Here is a 22981-nt window from a genome sequence, read left to right as displayed (position 1 = left end):
CCCTCGAATTTTCCTTTTGCTCTGCGAGCGTGAAAGGAGGGGCGGGTGGGCACGATTAAGCCGCGCGTGTACCTGCCGGCGGCCGGCGTGCGTGTGTGCGCGCGCGGCACCTGTTGCAGGCGGCGACGGTGACGGGCCAATGGCGTGAGGCCGGTGACGCGGCGGCGGGGGCACGGTGTTCCGAGCGTTTGGTTTGCCAGTGGACCATAGTGCAGGCCGGTACGTTCGCGCGCATACTAGTAGTGCCTAACCAGCGAGCACGGCGGACGACGGTCGTGACGCACCACCGGTAGACCATATAGAGAACTCTTGCGCGCCCCGGTGAATACTGCGCGTGTGCATGTGTGTGTGTCCATGCGGTGTTTGTGCTTCGCTTAATTCGTACTTTTTTTTTTTTTTTTTTTACCGTTCTTCTTCTTCGTATTCTTCTCGCCCGTACGGATCACGGATCCCTTTTCGAACATTTGACCGGGTTTTCACGTATATAGTGACCGTCGAACAGTTTTACAACAACGAAAATACATTTTCTACCGCGTCACCGTTACGTCCGTACACGATCGTGAATTCATTTTTTATTTTCGTATCATTTATAAAATTCGAACCGTCGAAACGATATCGCGCGAGCCGTCCGTATCGTCCCATTGTCGCGCGAGTGCGCGTTCTCCGCGTGTCCGTCGAAAACTTCCACAGCCAGATCAGTGACGGGGAGCAACGCGTCAAGGCACGGCTTTCGGTAAGTACACTTATAGCGCTTCGATGTGTCTGCGTTACACGCGCGCGCTCCATCGTATATGACGCATTCGAAAAATCCATTATTGCATTCAAGAACGCGCGTCCGAAACGAGAGACTTCAACGCAAGTACCCGAAGGATGCGGATTTTTTTTTTTTTTTTTTAATTGGAGAAATATACTGTATGATTTAGAGCGCGCAAAGTTATAAAATTTTGATTGTTTGCAACTATCAGACACCAAAAAAAGCCGTTTCGATAAACATTTTTAATTTTTCGTAGCGTTTGAAAAAAAAATGAATTCTCACGCGCGTTTGAAATGCTTTTTATAAGAGTATCGAATTTTTTTTTAAGTACTTTCATATTCAGATTATTCTTAAAAAAAAAAATCGGACAGTAAATATTTTATGGGTAAAAAACGAATCCTTGACGATCACGGCAATGAGCTTTGCGTGCACGTGTTTATCAAAATGTTCGTCGATTACTGTTGTAGTTTGCCGTAAACACACGTTTCCTTTCCTCTCGTTTTCAAAAAATCCCACGGTCATTCATTGTATGTCGCGACACTGAGTTATTTCTTTACTGTAAAAAAAAAAAATAAAAAAAATATGGAAAAAAAGACTCCTAAAACTGAATTAATATTTTCCCATGATTCTTAAGCATGTACATCGTATAGGATACAGTTTTGATAAAAATATGATTTAATTAATCCAATATCAACTGTTGGGAACTTCGAAATATTCAAAACGGATCATTATTACTATACACACGCGCATTTATCTACTATATTATGAAAATAATTCTCGTTAAAAAGCATAATTTTACGAAGCGTCAATTCAAATACACACATACATTACAAGTTATAACACATGAATTCACTATTTGTATTGTAACCAAAATCGTATTCGGTCTTAGTACTACACTGCGGTATTTTTATTTACATAAATTCAATATACATAATACAGGGAACGTATGAACGGCGAGTATGGTTTATTTTATTTTTTTAGTTCAAAACTCACGTGTTTTATTTTTATTTGTTTATCGTTCAGTACTACTATTTCGTTTCTGTGCGTACATGAGCGCATAATTATATGTTTTGTCAAAATCATTGTCCTCGTAGATGTACAGTATATACGCAATATGAACGCTCTTGATTAGCACGAAATAAAATAAAACACAGACACACGTATAGGAACACCGTCTGTAGTACACCGGTGCGGGCGAATCAACAGGTCGGTGCCCAGCTTTGCCTCGCACGTTTATTGTTGTCATTTCCGCCGATTACCATTATTCTATCGCGCGTATCTACATACGCATACACACAAAAGCGTGCGTTTATTTTACATATTAATGCGTAAATACGTGTACTTTAATGTGAAGACCGAACTTTTCAATGGGAAAAATATTAATCAAACGCACGCGTAAACATCGTGACGAACGCGTTTCGCCGTACACAACGTATGTGCACGTGTATAGGTATTCATCGATTAATGTTTTCTAAGAGTCGCAGAAAGAATCCGGAAAATTCTCGTAGGCCATGAAAATTAAAAATCAATACGTACGTGTTATTACATTATATTATTATGGACCATAAAAATACCGATCAACCGATAAATTTAAAAACATAAAATATTTCATGTGTTCTAATAGAGATCTGAAACCGACGAAAAATTAAATAAAAACGGCAAATAACAGAATCAAATATATCCAATTTATAACCATCGATTTTTCCCCTCCTTGTCCGCGCCGTGGGCCTAACATCTACGATGGTATATAACATAACCAAATAAAAGTGCATGAATTCTTACAGGTTTTACCTGTGTTATGAATTGTGCATAATATTTTTTCGCTCTTTTTTCTCTGCACGACCTCGTTACACGCGTAACGGCTGTAGCAGCACAGTCGACGTATTTGCCGTTCATCGGACGCATCACGTCGACCCTTTACGGCTTGCGAACACGCGCATACTCGCGTGTACATAAGTAGACGGGTAAAATCATATTACCCTTTCGCGTGAAATCTGTTGGCACGTTTGGGTAGTGATTTTTGAAACAGCTCATTTGGATAAGTTTAACAGCAATAGACTCGAATCAATCTATAACGACTTGGGTAAAACTCATCCAACCGTAGTACCGATCTCGATGGTCGCTCTGTAGTCTGGTTCTGTTGACACGAAAAAACGACGACAACTTTATATCGATTCGTGAAAGTATGTTGGTCGAAACGTAAAGCTTCGATGGCGCGCAAAACGATGAACATTAACCATCAACAACGTCGCGTTCGGCGAGCTTAATTACGGTTCGGGCGCGGGCCGCCCCAGTTCTTCCCCCTGGGACGTTTGTGACACGCCGGACACGTAATCTTCGTCAGGACATTTTCATAGGACACGTCGGATCTAACCTAACGTGAAATCCGTCCGAACGCGAAAAACCACGCGCGCGCACCGGTACACACGGTTTCACGGCGTTACCGCAGCTGTTGCGGACGTGCAGCGCAGGCTCGACTCAGCCGATCATCAAGGACACGGCACAAAACGATAGTAATTACTGGTTACCGCGGCCACCCGGGTGTCGTCCTGTCGTCATCGTCATCCTGTCGTCGTCAATTGCACCCGCAATGCCACCGGACGCTCGCGTAGGTCGTACGATATCGAAAGTGGGTGCGACATCCGTTACCGTGAAAGGGTTGTCTAAAAGAGCAGCAGTATCCCGGAAGATAAACGGCCGCGCTGCGACTACAAAGTTTCGTGGATACTGCTGGTAGCGGCTTTGCGCACAACGTTCAGTCGTTAGACCATGAAAACGATAAACGGAAAATTTGCACGACGTAACGACGCGAAAACCGCAGTGCATAACGTTTCGTCCGAAGACCACAATGTAAAGGGAACTGATCAAATGTTGTTTCAGTACTTGCACTGCACACGGTTCGATTGATTTATTTCTAGCGATAATTCTTAGGGTAAAGTTTGTCATAAAACGAATAGATAACGTAAAATATTCAGTAGGAGTGTGTTTATTTATATATCCTTTGACACTTTGATTGGATATTGAAATAAATAATCCTACTGTTTTTGTATATGATTAACATTTTAACGATAATACTTTTGTACAAACTAATAAAAATCGTTAAACATTAGTAATAAATTAATTTTAAGTTTAACAATAGGCTGTAAACCATTGCTGTTTAAAAATTAATTTAGTTATATGATTTTTAAGTACATCATTAAACTTATATCAATAGTATAGAATATAATTTGTACACGGGTTAGGTTAGACACACAACAATTATTAAGATATTACCTCTTTTAAAACAAATGATATTAATATAATTTATCTAAATGTATTTTTGTTTTCAACTTTTTTTTTATCTAAGATTTTTCGTGTCATACAACTTGGCAAGTAAAAATTCAAATGAAAATTATATTTTGAATTACAGTATTAAATATAATCCTAAGAACCGAAAAATAAAATAATTTATAATACCGACTATCATCTATATTCATTATTCTATATTATAGTAATACTCGTATTGTTTATTTTTTATAAATACATATACATGGTTAAATTAATGAACGGGTTATAATACTAATATTGGTGACTTATAACACGATTGGATTTCTTGATTTCGTGCATTTATGATAAAGTGTAGATGACGACGTTCATTTAAGTAATTTTATAATATTTTATCATAATGGTTTTATCGTAAATGAAAAATCACGTTATGTATTTGCGTATTGAGAAGGGAAGAAAAAATATCGAGGAAAACCGCAAAAGAACACTGCTAGTATTGATCGGAAAAAAGGTGTGTGTAATAAAAGTGTATATACACAAGAAGGAAATGAACGAGAAAAAAACCTCAAGAGAAAGTGGCAGACTTAATTTTCCTAGTGGAAACCCGTCCCAGTTGGAAAATCCAATTAATTGCGTAACCGTTGGTTCTTTTTCCGGTCATTCGTAACTGCAGCAAACGTAGGTTTTTTTTATTTTCAATCGGTACCTACGTTTATTGATATTATCACCTCCGTGAACAATACAGTCGGTTTTCTTAGGAAATTTTCGGGTGGTGCGTTATATTAAAAATATATGTATATACAGATGAATGTATTTTATAGATACGTTATAGCAGAGCGTCACGATTTTTCACCAACGGTATCTATTCGAATATTGAACAAAAACTTATTCATATTTTTTGATAAATTATTTTGTTATGAAATCAAAATAGTTTTCAAGTGATATTAGTATTTTCAGTCCTATGTCCAATAGTTGTAGGATTTATCTACATATGTCCAATGTGGTCGACCTTTTTACAGTTATTGATAACCTTTTGGTACATTGATAATAACATTAAATTATTTTGGTAAGATATTAATAATACATTTTTGATTTCGTAAAGTACAACTGTAATAATCAACTATTCGCATAAATTTAATTTAAAACCCTAAATTCGTCCGATTAAACCGTCGTTCGACGAATAACCGGTATCAATTCGTTAAAACATATAAATATATACGAAGCTCGATCAGAGTTGTCATTCGTAACACTTTTACTCTAAGGTTCGCCGAGCCTAATACTGAAGGGGGCACTCGTCCCCTTAAATCTCCCTTCGCCCATACATCCCGTACACCCCATACGTAGGCCATTGACGCGCGGACAGACACATGGCCGTCACAATAGACATTAATTGTGTGTGACACGACCGCAGCCACGTCGGATGTCGTGCACACGCACAGGGGCGCTGCGCATAACATCGTACAGTCGAAGGTGTACATTATTTTGTTATAACGCATGAGTTAAGTACACCCGTCTACCCTATAGCCCAACGTGTTGACACCGAATAAACACGAGGGTGGCATCACGCGTTATAACACGACACATTGTCGTGCTGCGCACACAATATCGCTATAGTAAACCGTCAAAGGAAACGCGCGTTCCTGGCCCGCGTTTCGATTCGAATAAAACAAAAGCCGATCGTCGGGCACCCGTAACCACGTATATACCGACTGTTTCTTAGACTCTGTCGCGAATGTACTAGCGCAGGTCATTACGTACCGCGTAATGTGCAGCTGCAAAACGTCGTGCGACGTTTGATACGAGTGCACAACAGGTGCGGCTCCGAAGGGGGGTCATTGGAGCCATGGTCCCCTCAGGATTTTCAAAAATTTAATTCTTTTAGTATATTTTTGTTCTTGTGAACTGTAAAATCCCGATTATTTAATTAGATACCTACCTTATAATTTTATTTTGCCAAAAAAACCGTATTATGATATTAATATGAGATGTGTATCATAATATAGGAACGTAGTTGGACTCTGTATCTCAGTACCGATTTGGGGAAACAACTATTATCAGTCAATACTTAAAATACCCTCCCTCCCCCCAGTTAAGTGTCTGAAGCCGTTCCTGGTGCACGACGACAGTGCAACGAGACGTTCGTGTTTCGATAGATCTTTCGGGCCCGCAGCGATCGATTCCGGTCCGCCAGTTCGAACGTTTCACGAATATTTCGCGGATCATAAACCGTTACCGAGCGCTTGGCGAACGCGGGTCAGCGGAACCGTCGAAAAACATCAGTTCATCCTCGGTTACCGATGTCGCAAGGGACTTCCGTTCAAAAACATTACAACAATATCCCGAACAGCCGTGAACCACGAACGACAGCGCCGTGAAAATCTGCACAATAATTTATCCGGTAAAACCCTCCATCGCTGCCGTACGGAGATTAATATTACTATCATAATTTATTATTATTTCCCCTTGACCGCAGTCCGAAACGAAAACGGTGCACTGCATTATACGTTCAATGCGGCCAATACACGTATTCGTGACTTGAACAATTGCGACGATACCCGTGGAAGGTCCCGCTTGGACGACACTATTCTCCCGTCATCGTTGTAACGGCCAACAACAAAACGTTGACAATAAATAATATTATCAGTTTTTCGGTTCAAAAATATTACTGGACACAGGTGGGCACTGACATTACTAGTTCGTTTGATTAGAACCTATTTTTTTTTTCGTATTTTCCGAAAAAAATTAATAAAATACAATTCATATTTTAATTCCAGTAACGATACAAACGTAAATATTATTGTACTTGTACGTTGGCAAGCGAATACATACTTTCCATTTTAATATTCATTTTTTTCATTATTTCTTTTCATACATATGTATGTAAGAAATAACGAAAAATCATTAAGACTATAACAGGTATACTTATACCTCGTATATTTCTAATTCTTCCAAACGAAATGGAATTGGAGCGGAATATTACCAGCAACAATGGTCTGTAAGTTATAATTGAGTGTGAGAACGTATGAAGGATAACCTTTATTTGTTTTGTTTTTTTTTTTTTAATGCCCGAAAACTTACTAATTTGCACTTCGGGTGTCCTTAAGGAATTGTATAGATAAAATTTGTCAAACTATGGAAAATTACAAGGTTACGTTTCTCCATAACAATTGCTCAAAATGGACTAAGTATGATAAGGTATTTATTTTTTGCACATTTTCTACCTTATTTAGTCTGAGGAGTGCTATGCTACGAATTAAACTGAATATGTACATACGGAGATTAATAACTTTCTGTGTAATATTAATAATAATAATCTTTTCGAAGAATCATATTAAATCCGTACTTAAAAATTATTTATTTTTCGATTGAAACTATTCGTATAGTGATTAAATAATAAATCCAATGCCATATTAAATTGATGTCATGTCATTATGTTAACAACTCCAATTACTCCGTTTTTTTTTTCTATCTAAAGTTGGTAATTTGTTATAATAAATAATACAATAATTTCGTCTAGAAACCGTCAAAAGAACTTTTATGTTACATAATCAATACGTCTATTAAGTGGACCAATTTGTATTCGCAATGACCATAAATTATAAAAAAAAAATATTATTCATGGATGGCGTTGAAAATCGAGCAAACAGTTTAATGGTGTATTCATAATCCACACGAGAAATTTTACCAGGACCAAAGTACGTTACGATAAAAGTTAAATAAATATAATAAGATTTGATTTGGTCCTTTTTGTTTTTTTCTACCTTTCGATTTCACTCTTGTATATAAATTTAAATTAATCGCATACAATCACAATATATTTGAACAGTACGCCTACGGTTTAAAACCACGGGAAAACCTCGATCGCAGTGACTTAACGTGTAGGATACGTATATATCCGTGTCTGATGTTTTGCACGGTTCAAAATAATATAATATTACACCTACACCGATGATCGACGCAATCGAATTGATATTAACATTTCGCGTGTGAATATACGACGAAAATCCAAATTCGACGTCGCAATGCTACGAGAGGAGAAAAAACGACAATGTTCGGTTGAATTTCAAATCCGTTTTAATGTTGTATGATAATAATATGTCGAGTAAACTACAGCATTGGACGACAGGTGGACGTGGACGACGAAGAATGTGTATGTAATTGTTAACAACTGCAACGGCACCGAACGACCGGGTCTTAGCACACTACTGGCGACTTTCGAAAGCCTACGCCCGACCGAAAGTCCACTACGACAGAACTCGGGATGCATTCGGATAAGAACTCCGCTAACACATAGGTCACTGCTAAGTCCACCGTACGTTGTAATGAACGACCGGACGATGTGATTGCAGTTTCACTCGTTTTCATGCTCGTCGATTCCGAAAACGAAATAAACTCTCCGTGTACAACAACGTCGCCGCATTTGTGTACTCTGTTCGCCCGGAACGTATATATTATTATTATTATTGTATATGACACACTTTGAAGAGTTTTACATTATTATTATTATTGTTGTCACGGAGCTGTGGACTCGCGCTAAGACAACAGCTGACGGGGGGTTAGGTAAGTGTGCTTACCGCTACGCATTTAAAATCGTATATCCTACAAACTTGTGGTCCCCGATCGGACGTGTAGCTGCTGCGCACGCCGAAATGTGATTTTAACGCGCAATCGTGTGGACATGTTTTACGCGTCTGAATACGATTATTAGTAATTAAAACGGTTATTTTGACACTCCAAGAAAAAAAAACAATTTAACAAAAAGAGAATCATTATGGTGGTTCGGAAATGTAGTTGTACGCGGCGAAACAGAAATAAAACATAATTTCCGCCGTCATCGACCAATTCGAATAAAAGTGATTTTCTAAATTTTGTTCCGTTAACAATGCACAACGTTTAAAAGATTGGTTTGTAGAATATGTAATTCTGCTTAAATGAAAACCGTTGACGAACGCACGGACAAGTTGGCCCGGTATTATTTATCGTATAAGTATATCGTATTAAAAATGTACACGACGGATGATAAAATATATATTTTTTAAACATTTACGAACCGTTACGATACGAATAGAGGGCATCGACGGAGACGAAGAAGACGCGAAAACGGACGTGCAAGCCTTTTGCTGCGGTGACGTTTTTACTCGGCAGACTACGATTTATTATCGTCCCCTGCAAATCGCGCGTTGTGCGACCGCTGCGGCCGAGTTGCGCGTGCACGCGTTACATTGTTATTTTTTTCACATGTACGTACGTACAGGTATACGCCGTGTAGTAGGCACCGGTGCGCTTATATATTTATTTATATACCACTTGTAGTGTACGTCGTCTACCGCGCGCCGCAACGGAGTCGGTTCATCCGAGTTTGCTCGCTTAAGAAATGATTTATTTCGTTTCGTCGTTGTTCTATTCTTAATTTCTCCACCAGCCCTCTCGTCGTTGAAAAACGCGAATATCATATTCCGATTTCATGATTGATAAAGCGGTTAAAAAGCAGCAGAAGAAGAAGAGGTAGTAGTAGTAGTAGAAAAAAAATGAGGTTAAATTTCTATTCTTCTGTCCACGTGAATGTATAATGTCAACGCGCTCGCGGTTTTACAACACAAGTGGTCATAATAATATCACTGTATCGCATTGGTGGCATAGGTATAGGTATATACATATTATACGTTGTGTGTACGTGTGTACGTGTGTATGTGTGTGTGTGTGTGTGTGTGTGTGTGTGTGTTGTGTACGGCACGTCATAGGATGAAAAAAAAAAGAAAGATTTCTTTCGCTCGCTCGCTTCGTGTCTTTGAAATTCGACAGAGGAGCCGCGCGTAAAGGTGGTTGTGTGCCGGTACTGCGCACGGTTATAATAATATCGTCGCGAGTTGAAAATCGTAATACAATTGTTCAACTGAAATCGATAATACTTTCGTATCGTCGATTCAAAGATTTTAATATATTTTATCGACTTACCTCTAATAGTTGCGAATATCGTCGGCAATATACGCGCACGCCTGTTGGACCCGTGTACGCGGTTTTCGTCACACAAATAATGGGTAAATTTTTTTGATTTTATTTAATTTTATTTATAATCATGCATGGGTTGATAAAAACCCTTTTGGAAACGTGTGCAAGTCGATTCGACATCGTATTCTAAACTTCTGTTGTTTTGGAAATTCGTCCGGGGCAGTATGTGTGAATTGTCTTCGTGATCGTGTCGATAACACACACGCGAGCACGCCGTATGCACGTATAGAATTATGAGTGAACGCAACGTGTCGTAAAAAACATGTTATAACGATAAACGGACACGTGTTTAAGCACGCATTGAGACAGGTCAGGTTATCCAGGTACGCATCACACGGCCAAATCGAACTGTTCAACAAGTGTACATACGAAGGTACAATATTATGCCATGCGGCTAGGTAAAAGGGTTATTTTCGATTGCGCTCGCGTGCTCATGTCTTTGACCGATCGACGGTCCTCCTTATATCTGTTATCTCGTCGACGGTTTAATATGATTACGACCCCAAGCGGTATTCCTATACGCGATCTTCTCTTTCTGCCATGTTACATTTTTTCTTCTTTTTCGCACGCCGGACACACGCTGGTCGCCGCCCTCGTGTACATTGTTTTTCGTTCGTGCACTCGTACATACCAGCAATACAATATGTGTATATACGTATTCATTGTATGTGATTTACTCGTACAACGTAGTAGATAAGACGCGCGATTTATACACTGCACGTGAACGAAATGCGAATGCGCTGCGAGATTGTAAAACGAATAATATGATACTCTATGAAAACCGCGTGCTCGTTCCCGCCGCGCCGATGGAAAATGACCAGAACGTTATCATCGCGGGAATTAAACATCAGTTGTACACTACAACATGTACATCTATCGTGATATAAATCCACGCAAAGCGATATGGTACGTTTAAAAAAAAAAAACAGATATTTTAATTTCGTTTCTTCGGAGACCATTCGTATGCAACCATAATGCAATGTGTATCATGCTATTTTAATCGATAATAGTTTAAAATGTCAGTTCAAAATGCACATGGAACAAGAAAATATCAATCGATCCAAAATCGCTGTCTTGTCTAATTAATTAAATTTATATATGTATATATATATACTATACTCATTTAAATAATGCATATGAAAAAGGATTGGTATACAATTTTATAGACACGAACATTCGTCATTCGCTATCATCATTACACGTCTTGGGTCTTTTTTTCATTAAATACGTAATAAACGTAAAATTAAATGATTATATACATTAAATTACTAAAACAGTTTAGTAGGTAAAATGAGCGCATATTAAATACTTTTCTCTTCATTTTAAGATAATATGCCTAAAGCTTTAACAGCAGTATTATAAACGCAGTGCTGCGACTATATGCCGTCCGGGATGTACGTTTCGAGTTCGAATATCGTATAGTGTATACGTATAAATATATAAATTTACCAATGTACGAAAGTAGTATTAACATTATTTTTACAAAATGTCCACGGCAATCATCCAAATAGAGATACATGGATAAGCTTTTTATTGAGAGATACCCACGAACTGATTGTCACCGGAGTCTAGGTTCGTGCAATGACACACGTGAACATAACGGTTCCAATCCGCGTGGCTTCAAGGGAATTTTTCCTTTTATTATTTTATTTTTTCCTCATTTCTTCATTTTTTTTCCTCTTCATTTTATTTATTTATTTTTATTTTTGTTCTCATTCCTTCGTGTTGTTTCGTGTTATCAAACACACACACAACGCGAGATCACCCGGTACATTGGAAGAATATCAAGCCACGATTCTGACCAGACCCGCGTGATCGAGATTTATACGTACACGCGCACGCTGTAAAGAGATGACACCCCACAGTGGTTGACCGCTAGCGTCATCACGAGCTTCAATTTTCACACTTTTTTCGTTTCTTTTGCCGTGCACTTATCCGCACGACTCGGTACATTTACATAAACGCGGTCGTTACAATAATATATATACACACACATTTCTTATACTATAGCCCGGTTAAAAGGCTACAGCGTATTATATAGGTTCGTGTATTTGCTGGCGTACAGCTCCGTAATATTGTATATACAATCTAACGCCGTCGACCTAGAGAAAATAATAATCGTAAAAATCGTGTCGTTCGCGGAGAATGGGGCAGGGGTGAAGGCGAAGTGAATATGTCGACTGCAAAAACCCTAATGTTGACTACTCGCGTTGTGGTCATAACAAAAATTGAGAATCACACGTAAGAACAACAGATCTAAAATAACAATTAAAATAATAAAATAATAATATATTTCGAGTAGGTACCATACGGATGGGTCGGCTATGGTCGATCCGCGAAGAATAAATTAAAGTGCGTGGAACTGTGAGCGGACGCGGGGGCCACCCGGATAGCTAAAAATTATAACGCGTATAATACGTATATTGACCAATGCAGCATATAATTTTCAGTGACGTGGTGACAAAGCTAAAAAAAAAAAAATAAAAAGAAAAAAAAACCGTACGATTTAACTCGGGCCGAAATCGGTGCTTTCTTAAAACTGTTGTAATTGTGTAATGTACGGTGAAATTTAATTGGTAGAACAAAATGCGAGAACCGTCGGGGTGGAAAAAAAAATACTCGATATAAAAATATTTATTTTTTTAATTCGTCTATGATTATACGCTTTCCGATAACATTTCCGTTTGAAATATTTTGAAAAACTCCACTTTTCGCGAGCGGAAGTTTAAATTTCTAATGATATATTACGTGTGCGAAACGTACTTACGGAGCTACCGATTTCTTAATAGTACAAACGGATTACGGCCAATACGTGCAACTAAAACACTACGCGCGTAGTGCGATATTGTAGAATAGTGTGAATAAAGATAATGGAAAAACAAAAGAACCTAACCTTACCACAACCATGCTTCATTTCTATCCGCGGTATACATTATCAGCACCATTACCCCTGTATGCATATCATTCGATTACACGGTATTTTTGTCGATTGACGCGCATGTTAACTGAGGTTTAATGTTTGTTTTTCAGGCGAGGTGAATGACACCGAAGAAGGAATTATGATTGGAATGGAACTCGGCTTGGGGCATCATGGAGGCTCGTTACACCCTCACAACATGCCGCAACATCAGATGCACGCGCAAAACCTTATGCATCAGTCGCAGCAACAAATGCACCACGACGATGGTAAAAACAAAAGTAAGACGGACCAAAACTCACAAAGATTAAAAAAAAAAATGTTTTGACTTTTGATCTGTCTGCTGTTTATTATATATATATATATATATATATATATATATAATTACCTATTACTTTTGTTTGGCATTGTATATGCACCTAAGATATATTATTTGGCACTCACCCGTCGACGACACCGCGGATCCGTGATCGCAGCTTTTTGCGTGCGTTCAAGTGTAATTACTGCGCGCAGTTGCGGGTGTTGAATAATATCAACGACCATACGGGGTCCCCCGTTGTACTGCGGTAGGTGTAAAAGCGAGATAAAATTATAACGATAATAGCAATAATAATGACCGGGAACACGAAAATGTAATGTTTTAAAACGATATTCCGCGGTAAATCTGCGATTTACGATCCGTGTGTCGACACGCGCGAGCCATTGTTTGTACAAACGGACACGACGACTTCTTGTGGAATTTTGTTTTTCTTTCAGCAGGATCGGGTAACATCAGCAGCAGCAGCAGCGTCAACGGGTTTTCGCAAGAAGGTAAGTGCACACGAAAACAATATCATACAACACAGTTGTCGTGTAGTACGGCACACATGCGAACAATGTAATGTAATAATATCTATTCCGTCGGTACGTTCGTCGAACGCGGTACGATTACGCGTCCGACAGCTCGTCTGAAGTCGATGTAAACGACTAATAGTTTGCCGGCGACGTTTTGTCATTTACAATACGTATACAACACGTGGTCACTGCCCTTCTACCCGGATTTATAATACACGTGTATGCACCGGGTTATTTTCAATTTTTTTACGGGGAAGAGAGGAAATAAATGATCATGTAATGTTGTAAAAAGGTACGAACCAATAATAATTTTTATGAATACAAATCAAGAATTATGGACAACGGCGTGATATAAACCATCGTTCCTGTTCATTCGTACCGAGTAATCTATGATTATTCAACTTTTTTCGTCTTCTGAAGGGCAGGGGTTGAGACTCGGATCCCCTCATACCGAAAATACGCCACTGTACGAATATTGAATTATACGTGATGCGCGCCGGCACTACAAATCTTCGCGGCGGCTAGATTTACAATAATACGATCCAATTGAAATTTCCGGGTGACCGGATCGGTCGATCACGACTGTACACCACGGCCAAGCGAAAAGGAGGCACGCGCGCTATACATTTAAACGTATACACGCGCAAGCGGAACACGGCGCGCGCGAAAAACATAGTACAATATATCGTGTACAGACCTACGTCCGGGCAACCGATAAATTGTCGTCGTCGTCGTCATGTGTGCGCGTGCGCCGCGCACGTACGTATGTGTGTACATAATATACGTACAAACTCGCGGGCATATTTTTTTTTCTTTTTATATTTCTTTACTTTATTAACAATATAATATAATATGCGCACACAACGCTGCGGAATATTATTGCAGCATATAAAATCGCATAATGGAAATACCGTGTAAGCCGGTGCCAGTGCGCGTGCGTGTTCGTCGTGTGCGCGTGCGCGTGTGCAGGACACTATTATTCCTGAAACCTGATTAATTCGCCGGGTAACATATGGGTTTCAATCGAACAGGTGCGTCTTTCCTTATCTCGTATTATGTAGATCGCCCAGAGATACCGATTATTGCGCGTACATATAAATAATCATTTATGAATCCTAAACGACCGTTAACGGTACGCGTATTATATTAGCGACATTGACGAAAAATAGAAATCAAGTTCGATGTTAAAATCCGTCTTTTAACTCGCTATCGAATAATAAGACAATTTCAATAATTTTCATATATTTTAAAAAGAAATTTAATTCTACGAACGCATTACTCACTCTACACGTGGATTACGATGTGTTACAATAAGATCGTGTTATTAGGTATGTGTAACCGAAGAGTGCTACAGCGTTCAAATTACAGGCGTCAACGGGTTTTCTGGGCATGTGAATTATATTATCGTCATGCGCTCGTGCGGGAGGATTAAACGCGCCTCGTAAAGTGAAACGCAGTGGCATTAAAATTGAAAAGGAATACAATACGACGAAACGAGTATTAATGAACGCTCGTCGTCATGATAGCGACCTCGTAAAATTTTTAAAAGTTTATCGTATTTACACACTAGATGATTTATTCTGTTACATTACTGCGTTCACTACATGACGAATAAAAATGTATCCATCCGATAACGGCTGTATGAGCTGTTCCGGTAGAAAGTTATTTTTAAATTCTAAATATTGGTTATTTTTGCATTTTTTTTATTTATATTTTCTATGATTCTGCACGTTCGACCGCAATTTATATATTAAAATGTAAGGTGATGAAAATACGAAGTGCTTATCATTAACGGATTGATTCGTCCGCAACCGATCGATAAATTGTTATTTTATCCAGTCATGTGACCGCTGCGTCGGTATTATAATACATATCTCGTTCCTTCCTCATTACGATCGATGCTTGTGCGCGAGCAGTTACTACATAGGTACACGCGGCGAGGAATTTGCTTACAATGACCTAGGTCGGGATCGCGCACCGGTAGCTTATTGGTTATGATACACGAGACAGATACATTAATTGTATACACACACACATATATGTATTAACGAACACTTATATATATATAAAATAGCGTTTTTATAAGTAAGTATAGGCAGTGTGTAAGTGTGTACAGCACCACGCCGATGTATTGCGTTGCACAGTAGTAATTCCAGTTACGAAATTAGCATAGGAAGGCTAAAGTTTAACGAAGGGTGCGGGGGTACAGTGTACGCAGAGGACCATAGCAAGTGAATTATTCATGAGATCGTGCTCGGCGATTCGCCGGCACTCATTGAGAGCCATCCGGATTGATTAAACAACGAAAAGAAAGAGATCGAACGAGTAAGAGAGAGAGAGAGATGGAAAGATATACCTAGCGGAAAAAAATTGTACGTTTAAATATTCATCATCACGACCGGACACACTAGAGTATTAGCATGGACCAGTTATTAAATCCGGATCGCCGCGTGTACTAGGTAGTATTGTTTTATCTTGTCACCGACGATGAGGCTTTTCTCAACTGCTTAGCAAGCACTTGTAATAATAGCATATAACATACAAATTATGTACACAAAAATACGAGAAATGTGTGCGTGCAGTGTAATATGTACTTTGCTATATTTGCCTTTACTCGGCCCCCGTTTTTACTGCATTCGTTCGACACACTCCGATGCGTGCGACGGCAAAAAGATGTCTTGTCGTTTTTATTTCCAAAACGAAAGTTTAGGTACCCTATAATCAGCCATCTCTTTGGAAATATCACCTTAAACGCCTTATTACTATACCCGCTTGATCACACCACGGTGTCTATGTACGTATCGTATTACGACGACACCGAAACGTCGGCTAGTTGAATTCACCACGCGTATAAACTATGTATAAAAACATTGCCGTGCGGCCAGTAGTGAAGTATAACATAACACCAGTAACAGGCACGTGTCCTCTTCGTTGAAATCTTGTCCCCTCCACCGTTTAATGTATTGGTCAGCAAAAATTCAACTCCATATTATAGATCCGAATAGACTAGGTTTTGAGAGCGTTGAGTTTATAAAATTAGTAGCGCCGGTTCGAAAAAAAAAAATAAAAACTTAACTCATTGATTATGTAAAAAAAATGTAAAAAAAAAACGTTTTATTTTCTTATCGAAATCAATTTGACCTATACGTTTTAGTAATTCACTCATGAATTCATATTTGTTTATTATATTGGTATAAGAAATATTACAATTATTATAAAATTATTCAATATTTTGAAAACCGATTTGAGTCCTTCAAACTCGAGTGTTATTTGGAATCATGTCTAATATGCGTCATAACATCATGGTTAGACATCGTCACCGTTTAAAATATTATCGTCGAAGGCAGTTATTACATTTTCTAATTCGATTTCGCGCTTACATACCCGTACTATTGCATTGGTACTCAACTCAACTCGACTTTCGGACCGTACACACGATATACATATCTCTCCTGCCGCCTAAAATTATAAAATTGAAATAAAAAACTTAACGAGCCCCCAAGTAACTGTTTTACTTTGGCCCGGGCTTGTCGGACGCACCGATCAGAGTAAATGTTATAAGTTCAAAAAAAATTATCGTTATCATTATGACTGGTATCGTGTGGGAATCGCAGGATCGACGACAACGGAGAAATAATATATAAAGAGCACTCGACGCGCAAGTAATTGAATAATGATAATAAAAAAAGAAACAGTAATAACGAATAAATAAAATAACCGTTGAACGGCGTAATTATTTTTAACGGACATTTTTCTCTTCCGACGACCGTTCCGCGTGCCCACACCACGTACCAACATATACAACAAGAAGCGTGCTTCCTTAAGAACAATGGGCGAAGATAATGAAAATAGTGTGTCGTTTTTTTTTTTTTTCTACAGTAGTCGCGCATTATTATTATGTACGTATTGCGCACTCACACGCACGCATACGACTGTGCAGCGGTGGTGGGTGTATTTCGCGTCCGTTGACGGTTGAGAGACGCATCTGCCCCCCGCAACGGTTTCACCACATGTCGTGTTCTACACCCCGGCCGCCACCGCCGCCCCCGCCAAGACGGCGTGTAAACGCACTTGTTACACGCGGCCTTGTCATTAACGTTGATTGCGTTTTAAATTGTTCGATTGTGTGTCAAACACCCCCGAAATCTTCTCTCTTTCCTTTTCTTCATTTTTTTAACGGCCAAAAAGAAACGTACTTTTCGTTTTTAACCGGTTTTTTTTTCTGTTCCTTCCCCGAAGACGTGTACGTTATGTCGTTACGTCGTTTAACGTGTCCGTCCGGCCGTTTTTCTGCGCGCGGTGCATTGCCGTGGGAAGACTTACCAGCGCCCCTTGCAAACCTAGAAAAAGTTACCTTTCTAACCAATTAAAATTCAATGTCATGATATTTTGTTTAACCTTTGGTTTTACTAACATTTTTTAGTATACAATTTAAACTTAAAAGTTATTATTACAGTGTTAATTTTAAACTTTGAAAATTTGCTTTTCGCGCTTTATGACTATCGAATTCATCGACAATTTCTTCATATGAAATTTTTTATTTAAACTCCCTATTTTCATAATTTTATATTTAAATTCACATACAAATAGACAACATCTACGTATTTCAAAAAGTATAATGGATAAATTTCAATTTAATTGTAGGATAAAAATTCGACTTTAGCCCAATTTTACGGCCCTTTGCGATTCGCCCCCCTGGCGTAAGTACAGTTCGTCACACCATTGCTACGCCACTGAGGCGGTGTCCGAAACACGTGCCCCGGTCCGCATCGCTCTCGTTCGAAACGATGCATTACGTACGCGATACGGTTCGTTTGTCGTGCGCACCGGTACACGCGGTTGACACGAACCGCGCGCGCGTTTCGCTCGCGGGACGATAGAACGATAACGTGCCGTACTCGTCCGCTGCCCCGCCCGCGTTCGCAATGCCGCTTCAATGCAAGCCTATCGATGTGGCGATTTCGTGTGTCCGCGGTCGGCATCGTAATATACGCAAACACGTGTGTATGAATATGAAATATAGTACGTAACATCAATCCGATCAAGTTTGCACGAAAAAAATCCACACAAACCATCACGATTGAACAGTATACCTTTCGTGCTGCCCGCAGCCGCAGTGTTGCGGGCCCGAGCGCGCGCGAGGTCGGATTTTTTCTTTTATTTTACGAGCGAATCTTACGTGAAACGCGCATGTATACGCTCGTCCGTGACGAAATAATGTAAACGAGCACACATATATTATGATATTATGAGGATTCGTGAGGATGGTTTTTGAAACGACGGTCGGCGCGTAATCTTAATAATTTAAATCGTTTGATTGATTATGATATTTTTTTTCGTTTTTGTACCTATATTCTTCAACACGCCGTATTTGCGCAGTACCCGACGACGTAGACGACGATTACGGCGAGAACGTATAAATATCCTATACAACGACCTTGGTTCGGCCAATTAGAAGAAAGAAAAAAAACATAATATTTAATTTCATGGGCTCGACAATTATGCACGTAAATAATTACAAAACGCATCCGATATGATGTACCTACACACATGTACCACACTTAACCATCATTGTTCGTAAATAAAAAAAAAAAACGATAATTTTACGCAATTAAATCGAACACTGCAATATCCAATAATGGTAATTTTTTCAAATAAACTGCGATTGCACATCAAACCCCAACGATATTGTGATATTACGTATTGTAATACTACGAAACGAATGTATAGTTGACGTTTTCAATTCTAGTTCTCGTATTTTACCTACGTTGTACAGATTTGTGTGTGCGCATTATTTCAGTACAATTTACACTCACACCGACACAATATACAAACGTTCTGCGGTGTTACGTCGATTCAAAATAATGATACAAGAAAGTAATAAAAAAAAAAAAAATTAAAAACAATTTTCATTGATTTTAAATATTATCGTTTCCGGTGTTGGACGATTATTATTATTCGAACCATGCATATTGTACTCGCCGCGTCGTCGTCGTCGTTGTGCAATAACCACCACCCGAGATAAAACGTACCTTTGGTCTGTTTTTGAACTGTTATTCACTTCCGTAATTCGCCCATTTACAATCGGTCACGGTATTATATGCTGATCGCTTTGCACGTGTATGTACACAGCAGAATCGTCTCGTATGCACTACAAAATACGTACAGTATAATAATATATACATTCGTCTTAAGTCACTTCAAACGCACACGCAAACCTATATAAAAATAATAACTATGCGCGTGAACCCCGCTTATGTGTGTGTGTGTGTGTGTGTTGCTCATTGGCGGATTGAGGGTTTGATGACACCGTGTATAGATGTACTTTTTGCATGATTATCTCGTACACTGCAAGTCCGTGTACGAGTTTTCCGACAATGGTGTGTGTATGTGTGTGTGTGTGTTTGTGCGCGTGTATGTGTACCTGTATGTGTGTACGTGTATATGTAAAAAAGGTAAAAAAAAAAAAATCAAGAATAATAACACAAAGAACCGATTTGTTTTTTTTTTTTTCGGTCTCTTTCATCGTGAGTCGCCACCGCTGCCGCTGCTACTGTACACAGAGGTATATATTGTACGTACATGTATACGTATGCCTACGACTATTTTGAATAGGTGTCGGAGGCGAAAAAAGGCACAATGGCGTTAAATCTCCGTGCGCGCGTATACACCACACGTATACGTAACTATGGTAGCAGTTTTTCCAGTAATGTGCATGTCGAAGCGAAGTACGGCGGCGGCGCTTTCGTAACGTCAGTCCGACACACCGAAAATAAAACGTATATACGTGTACATATAGGTACATGACGGTTCTAGAACGCCACCGCAGTGTGTCGCGTATTATGCAACGAAAGAAAAAATTGTGTCTAATTTCCCCGGGGTTAACGCAAGACGTATCTGCTGCGTGTACTATACTTATTATATACATAGCGGGTGGAATGTTCACCGGTGATGTTATAAACAAATATATACATATTTAGTCTTGAGTGCACGACAAATCGATGATTATCCGTTTACGTATAAGTACGTTATAACGCTCGAATTAAAATATGGATAATAGTGGGTAAAAAAAATAATAGATTCGTTCGAGAACCAAATTAACGAATTGGTAATCTTTCCAAAAAAAATACTACCTGTTTTATAGATCGATTCGTTGTTTTTTTTTTTTTTTTTTATCGCAGAATTTACAGAGTTTTAAAGATTGTCATAATAACAGTATATACGTATACCGGCTAAAAGAATATATTTTTCTTTTTGCGGAATATTCTAAATATCAATACGTTTATGGTAAATAATAGCAGTAAGATTTTTTTCTGCGCAAACGAACGTACGATAGAACGTACGATATTATTATTATTACGCGCATATTAGCAGCACGATACCGGATCTGATATCGCCGATTACACGACTTTGAAGTAAAAACAATAACGCGCTGTTTGCGCGGAAGGCGTAAAGCGAAAAAAAAACTCTGCACCAGAACGCGTACATGAAAAATTCGAACTGGCTTAATCGAGAGTAAATCGCGAGCGCTCGACAGTGATAATTTCGACGCGGAAAAAAATGCGTTCGCTTATGTTTTGATGATCTTCTTCCGGTGCGCCGCCGGTAAACACGAGGACGCAAAAAGCGCTGTTTTTTCTATTGTCTCTCAGGCGCGGCGCATTTCGAGTACCTCGACCTATTGGATTAGAATCGTCACGGGGGATCGTACTAATGTCTGTTTTTTTTTCCCGTTTTGTTTTCCGTCCGTACGCGAAATCATCTTTTTCGGTTTCAATTATCCCTGGACCATCTGGTGCGCACTGGCCGTGTTTGTGGGTAGACGACGGTCGGCGGTGTCAAACGCGCAATGTGTGTGCACGGTAGCACAAAGGCGTGAACGATAATTATAACAATCGCGTATCGTCGACGCGCGACAGCAGCGGATCGCGAAACGGAAAACGTGTAAAATAATAAACGACTCTTACGTGCGATAACCGTCAATCATCTACGCGCAAAGCGGGAAAAAAGCCCCCCCCCCCCGTCTGGCTCTTACGCGTGTTCGCCGTGTTGTGCACATGACGCTAATTCGTTACGCGATTGTTTCCGTTGCAACCGTACCAGTTTTTGTTATCACTGCCGTCCGGCTCCGAAAGAAATGCGATCCGGAAAATTCGCCTCAGGTCGGTCGGTACAACGCGCGTCGAAAAATCGTTTATCGTATCATCGGTGATGCGCCGGGGCCTCGAGGCCGAGGAGTTTGTTACCTTTTTTTCTTTTCAAGTATCTCGCGGACGCAGGTATTTGATTTTGCACACGGCGCGAGCCAATGCGTTGTGCATCGAAAACATTTCGTTTTCAAACGTTGAACGACGGGACGAACGATTATAGAACCGGACGTTGATATGTTTCCAACCCGTTCGCGTCGCGGAAGGAACTGTCACGCAGATTTCCGATATCCTATATCCGTACCCTGGCTCTCGAAACTTGTTCGTTCCAGCAACGAGCGGTAGGTACCAGTGTGTACGTGTACACGTGTTATTGGCGTTCACGGAATATTTTTAAATTGTTCGACGCCGGCGAATATTGCTAACGATAAACAGAAGCCGAACGGTCACGACGACGCGTACAACTTACTACCGCGTACTATGATAATGGAAACGGTGCGCGGCCGACTACGGTTGTCGTCGAGTCTTATTTGCGCGCGCCCGTCTAAATAATATCGGCCAGGTTTCCGCATTAACGCGTGCAACCCGTTTCGCCGCCCACACCGCCGCCGCAGTCGCCACCGAGTCATAGTACGCGTATGTATATACACGGTTGTCCGTACACGGTTTTTCGTGTTTAATCGGTTGCTGCTGCGGTCCTACAGACGACGACGTTGCGCTAACGAGGTCGATACGACGACGATTGCCGTTGTATTATACATTATATACACTGTGCGCACGGTACACTATTTTATAATCATATCGAGTAACTATACTATCATCGTTGTTGTTATTATTATTATTATTACGGGCAACGAGCGTACGGTTTAGTGAAAAATAAAAATAATATGATGATATTGCCATTTCGTCTTAATTTCATTATCGGGACTCCACTGCATTGCATCACACGCGTGCGTAATAACTTACCTATAATACAATGTACATTCGTATGTGTATACACAATTACAGCGTACAACTTGCGACCGTTCCGATTCATTATACACACACACACACACA

General features: G+C 39.6%; 1 protein-coding gene across 8 annotated transcripts in view; it reads left to right on the top strand.

The window, feature by feature from the left end:
• The first annotated feature begins 203 nt into the window (after positions 1–203).
• The window catches only part of LOC112681655 (paired box protein Pax-5), a 77260-nt gene continuing 54482 nt past the window's right edge, over positions 204–22981 (top strand). For 4 of the 8 annotated variants that reach the window (XM_025551927.1, XM_025551926.1, XM_025551918.1 and 1 more), the window contains exons 1-3: positions 205–733; positions 13058–13225; positions 13701–13754. In XM_025551927.1, coding sequence (XP_025407712.1) covers positions 13087–13225; positions 13701–13754 — 193 coding nt within the window. In that variant the 5' untranslated portion in view covers positions 205–733; positions 13058–13086. Of the gene's footprint in view, positions 734–13057; positions 13226–13700; positions 13755–22981 lie in introns of all 8 variants that reach the window. The other 4 variants (XM_025551920.1, XM_025551923.1, XM_025551922.1 and 1 more) reach the window with 4 other exon arrangements.

This window comes from Sipha flava, unplaced genomic scaffold, assembly GCF_003268045.1.
Source record: "Sipha flava isolate LNK unplaced genomic scaffold, YSA_version1 194_pilon_pilon, whole genome shotgun sequence".
Taxonomy (NCBI): domain Eukaryota; kingdom Metazoa; phylum Arthropoda; class Insecta; order Hemiptera; family Aphididae; genus Sipha; species Sipha flava.
Note: the sequence above shows the minus strand (reverse complement) of the source record. Positions and strands in the feature narration are given on the sequence as shown.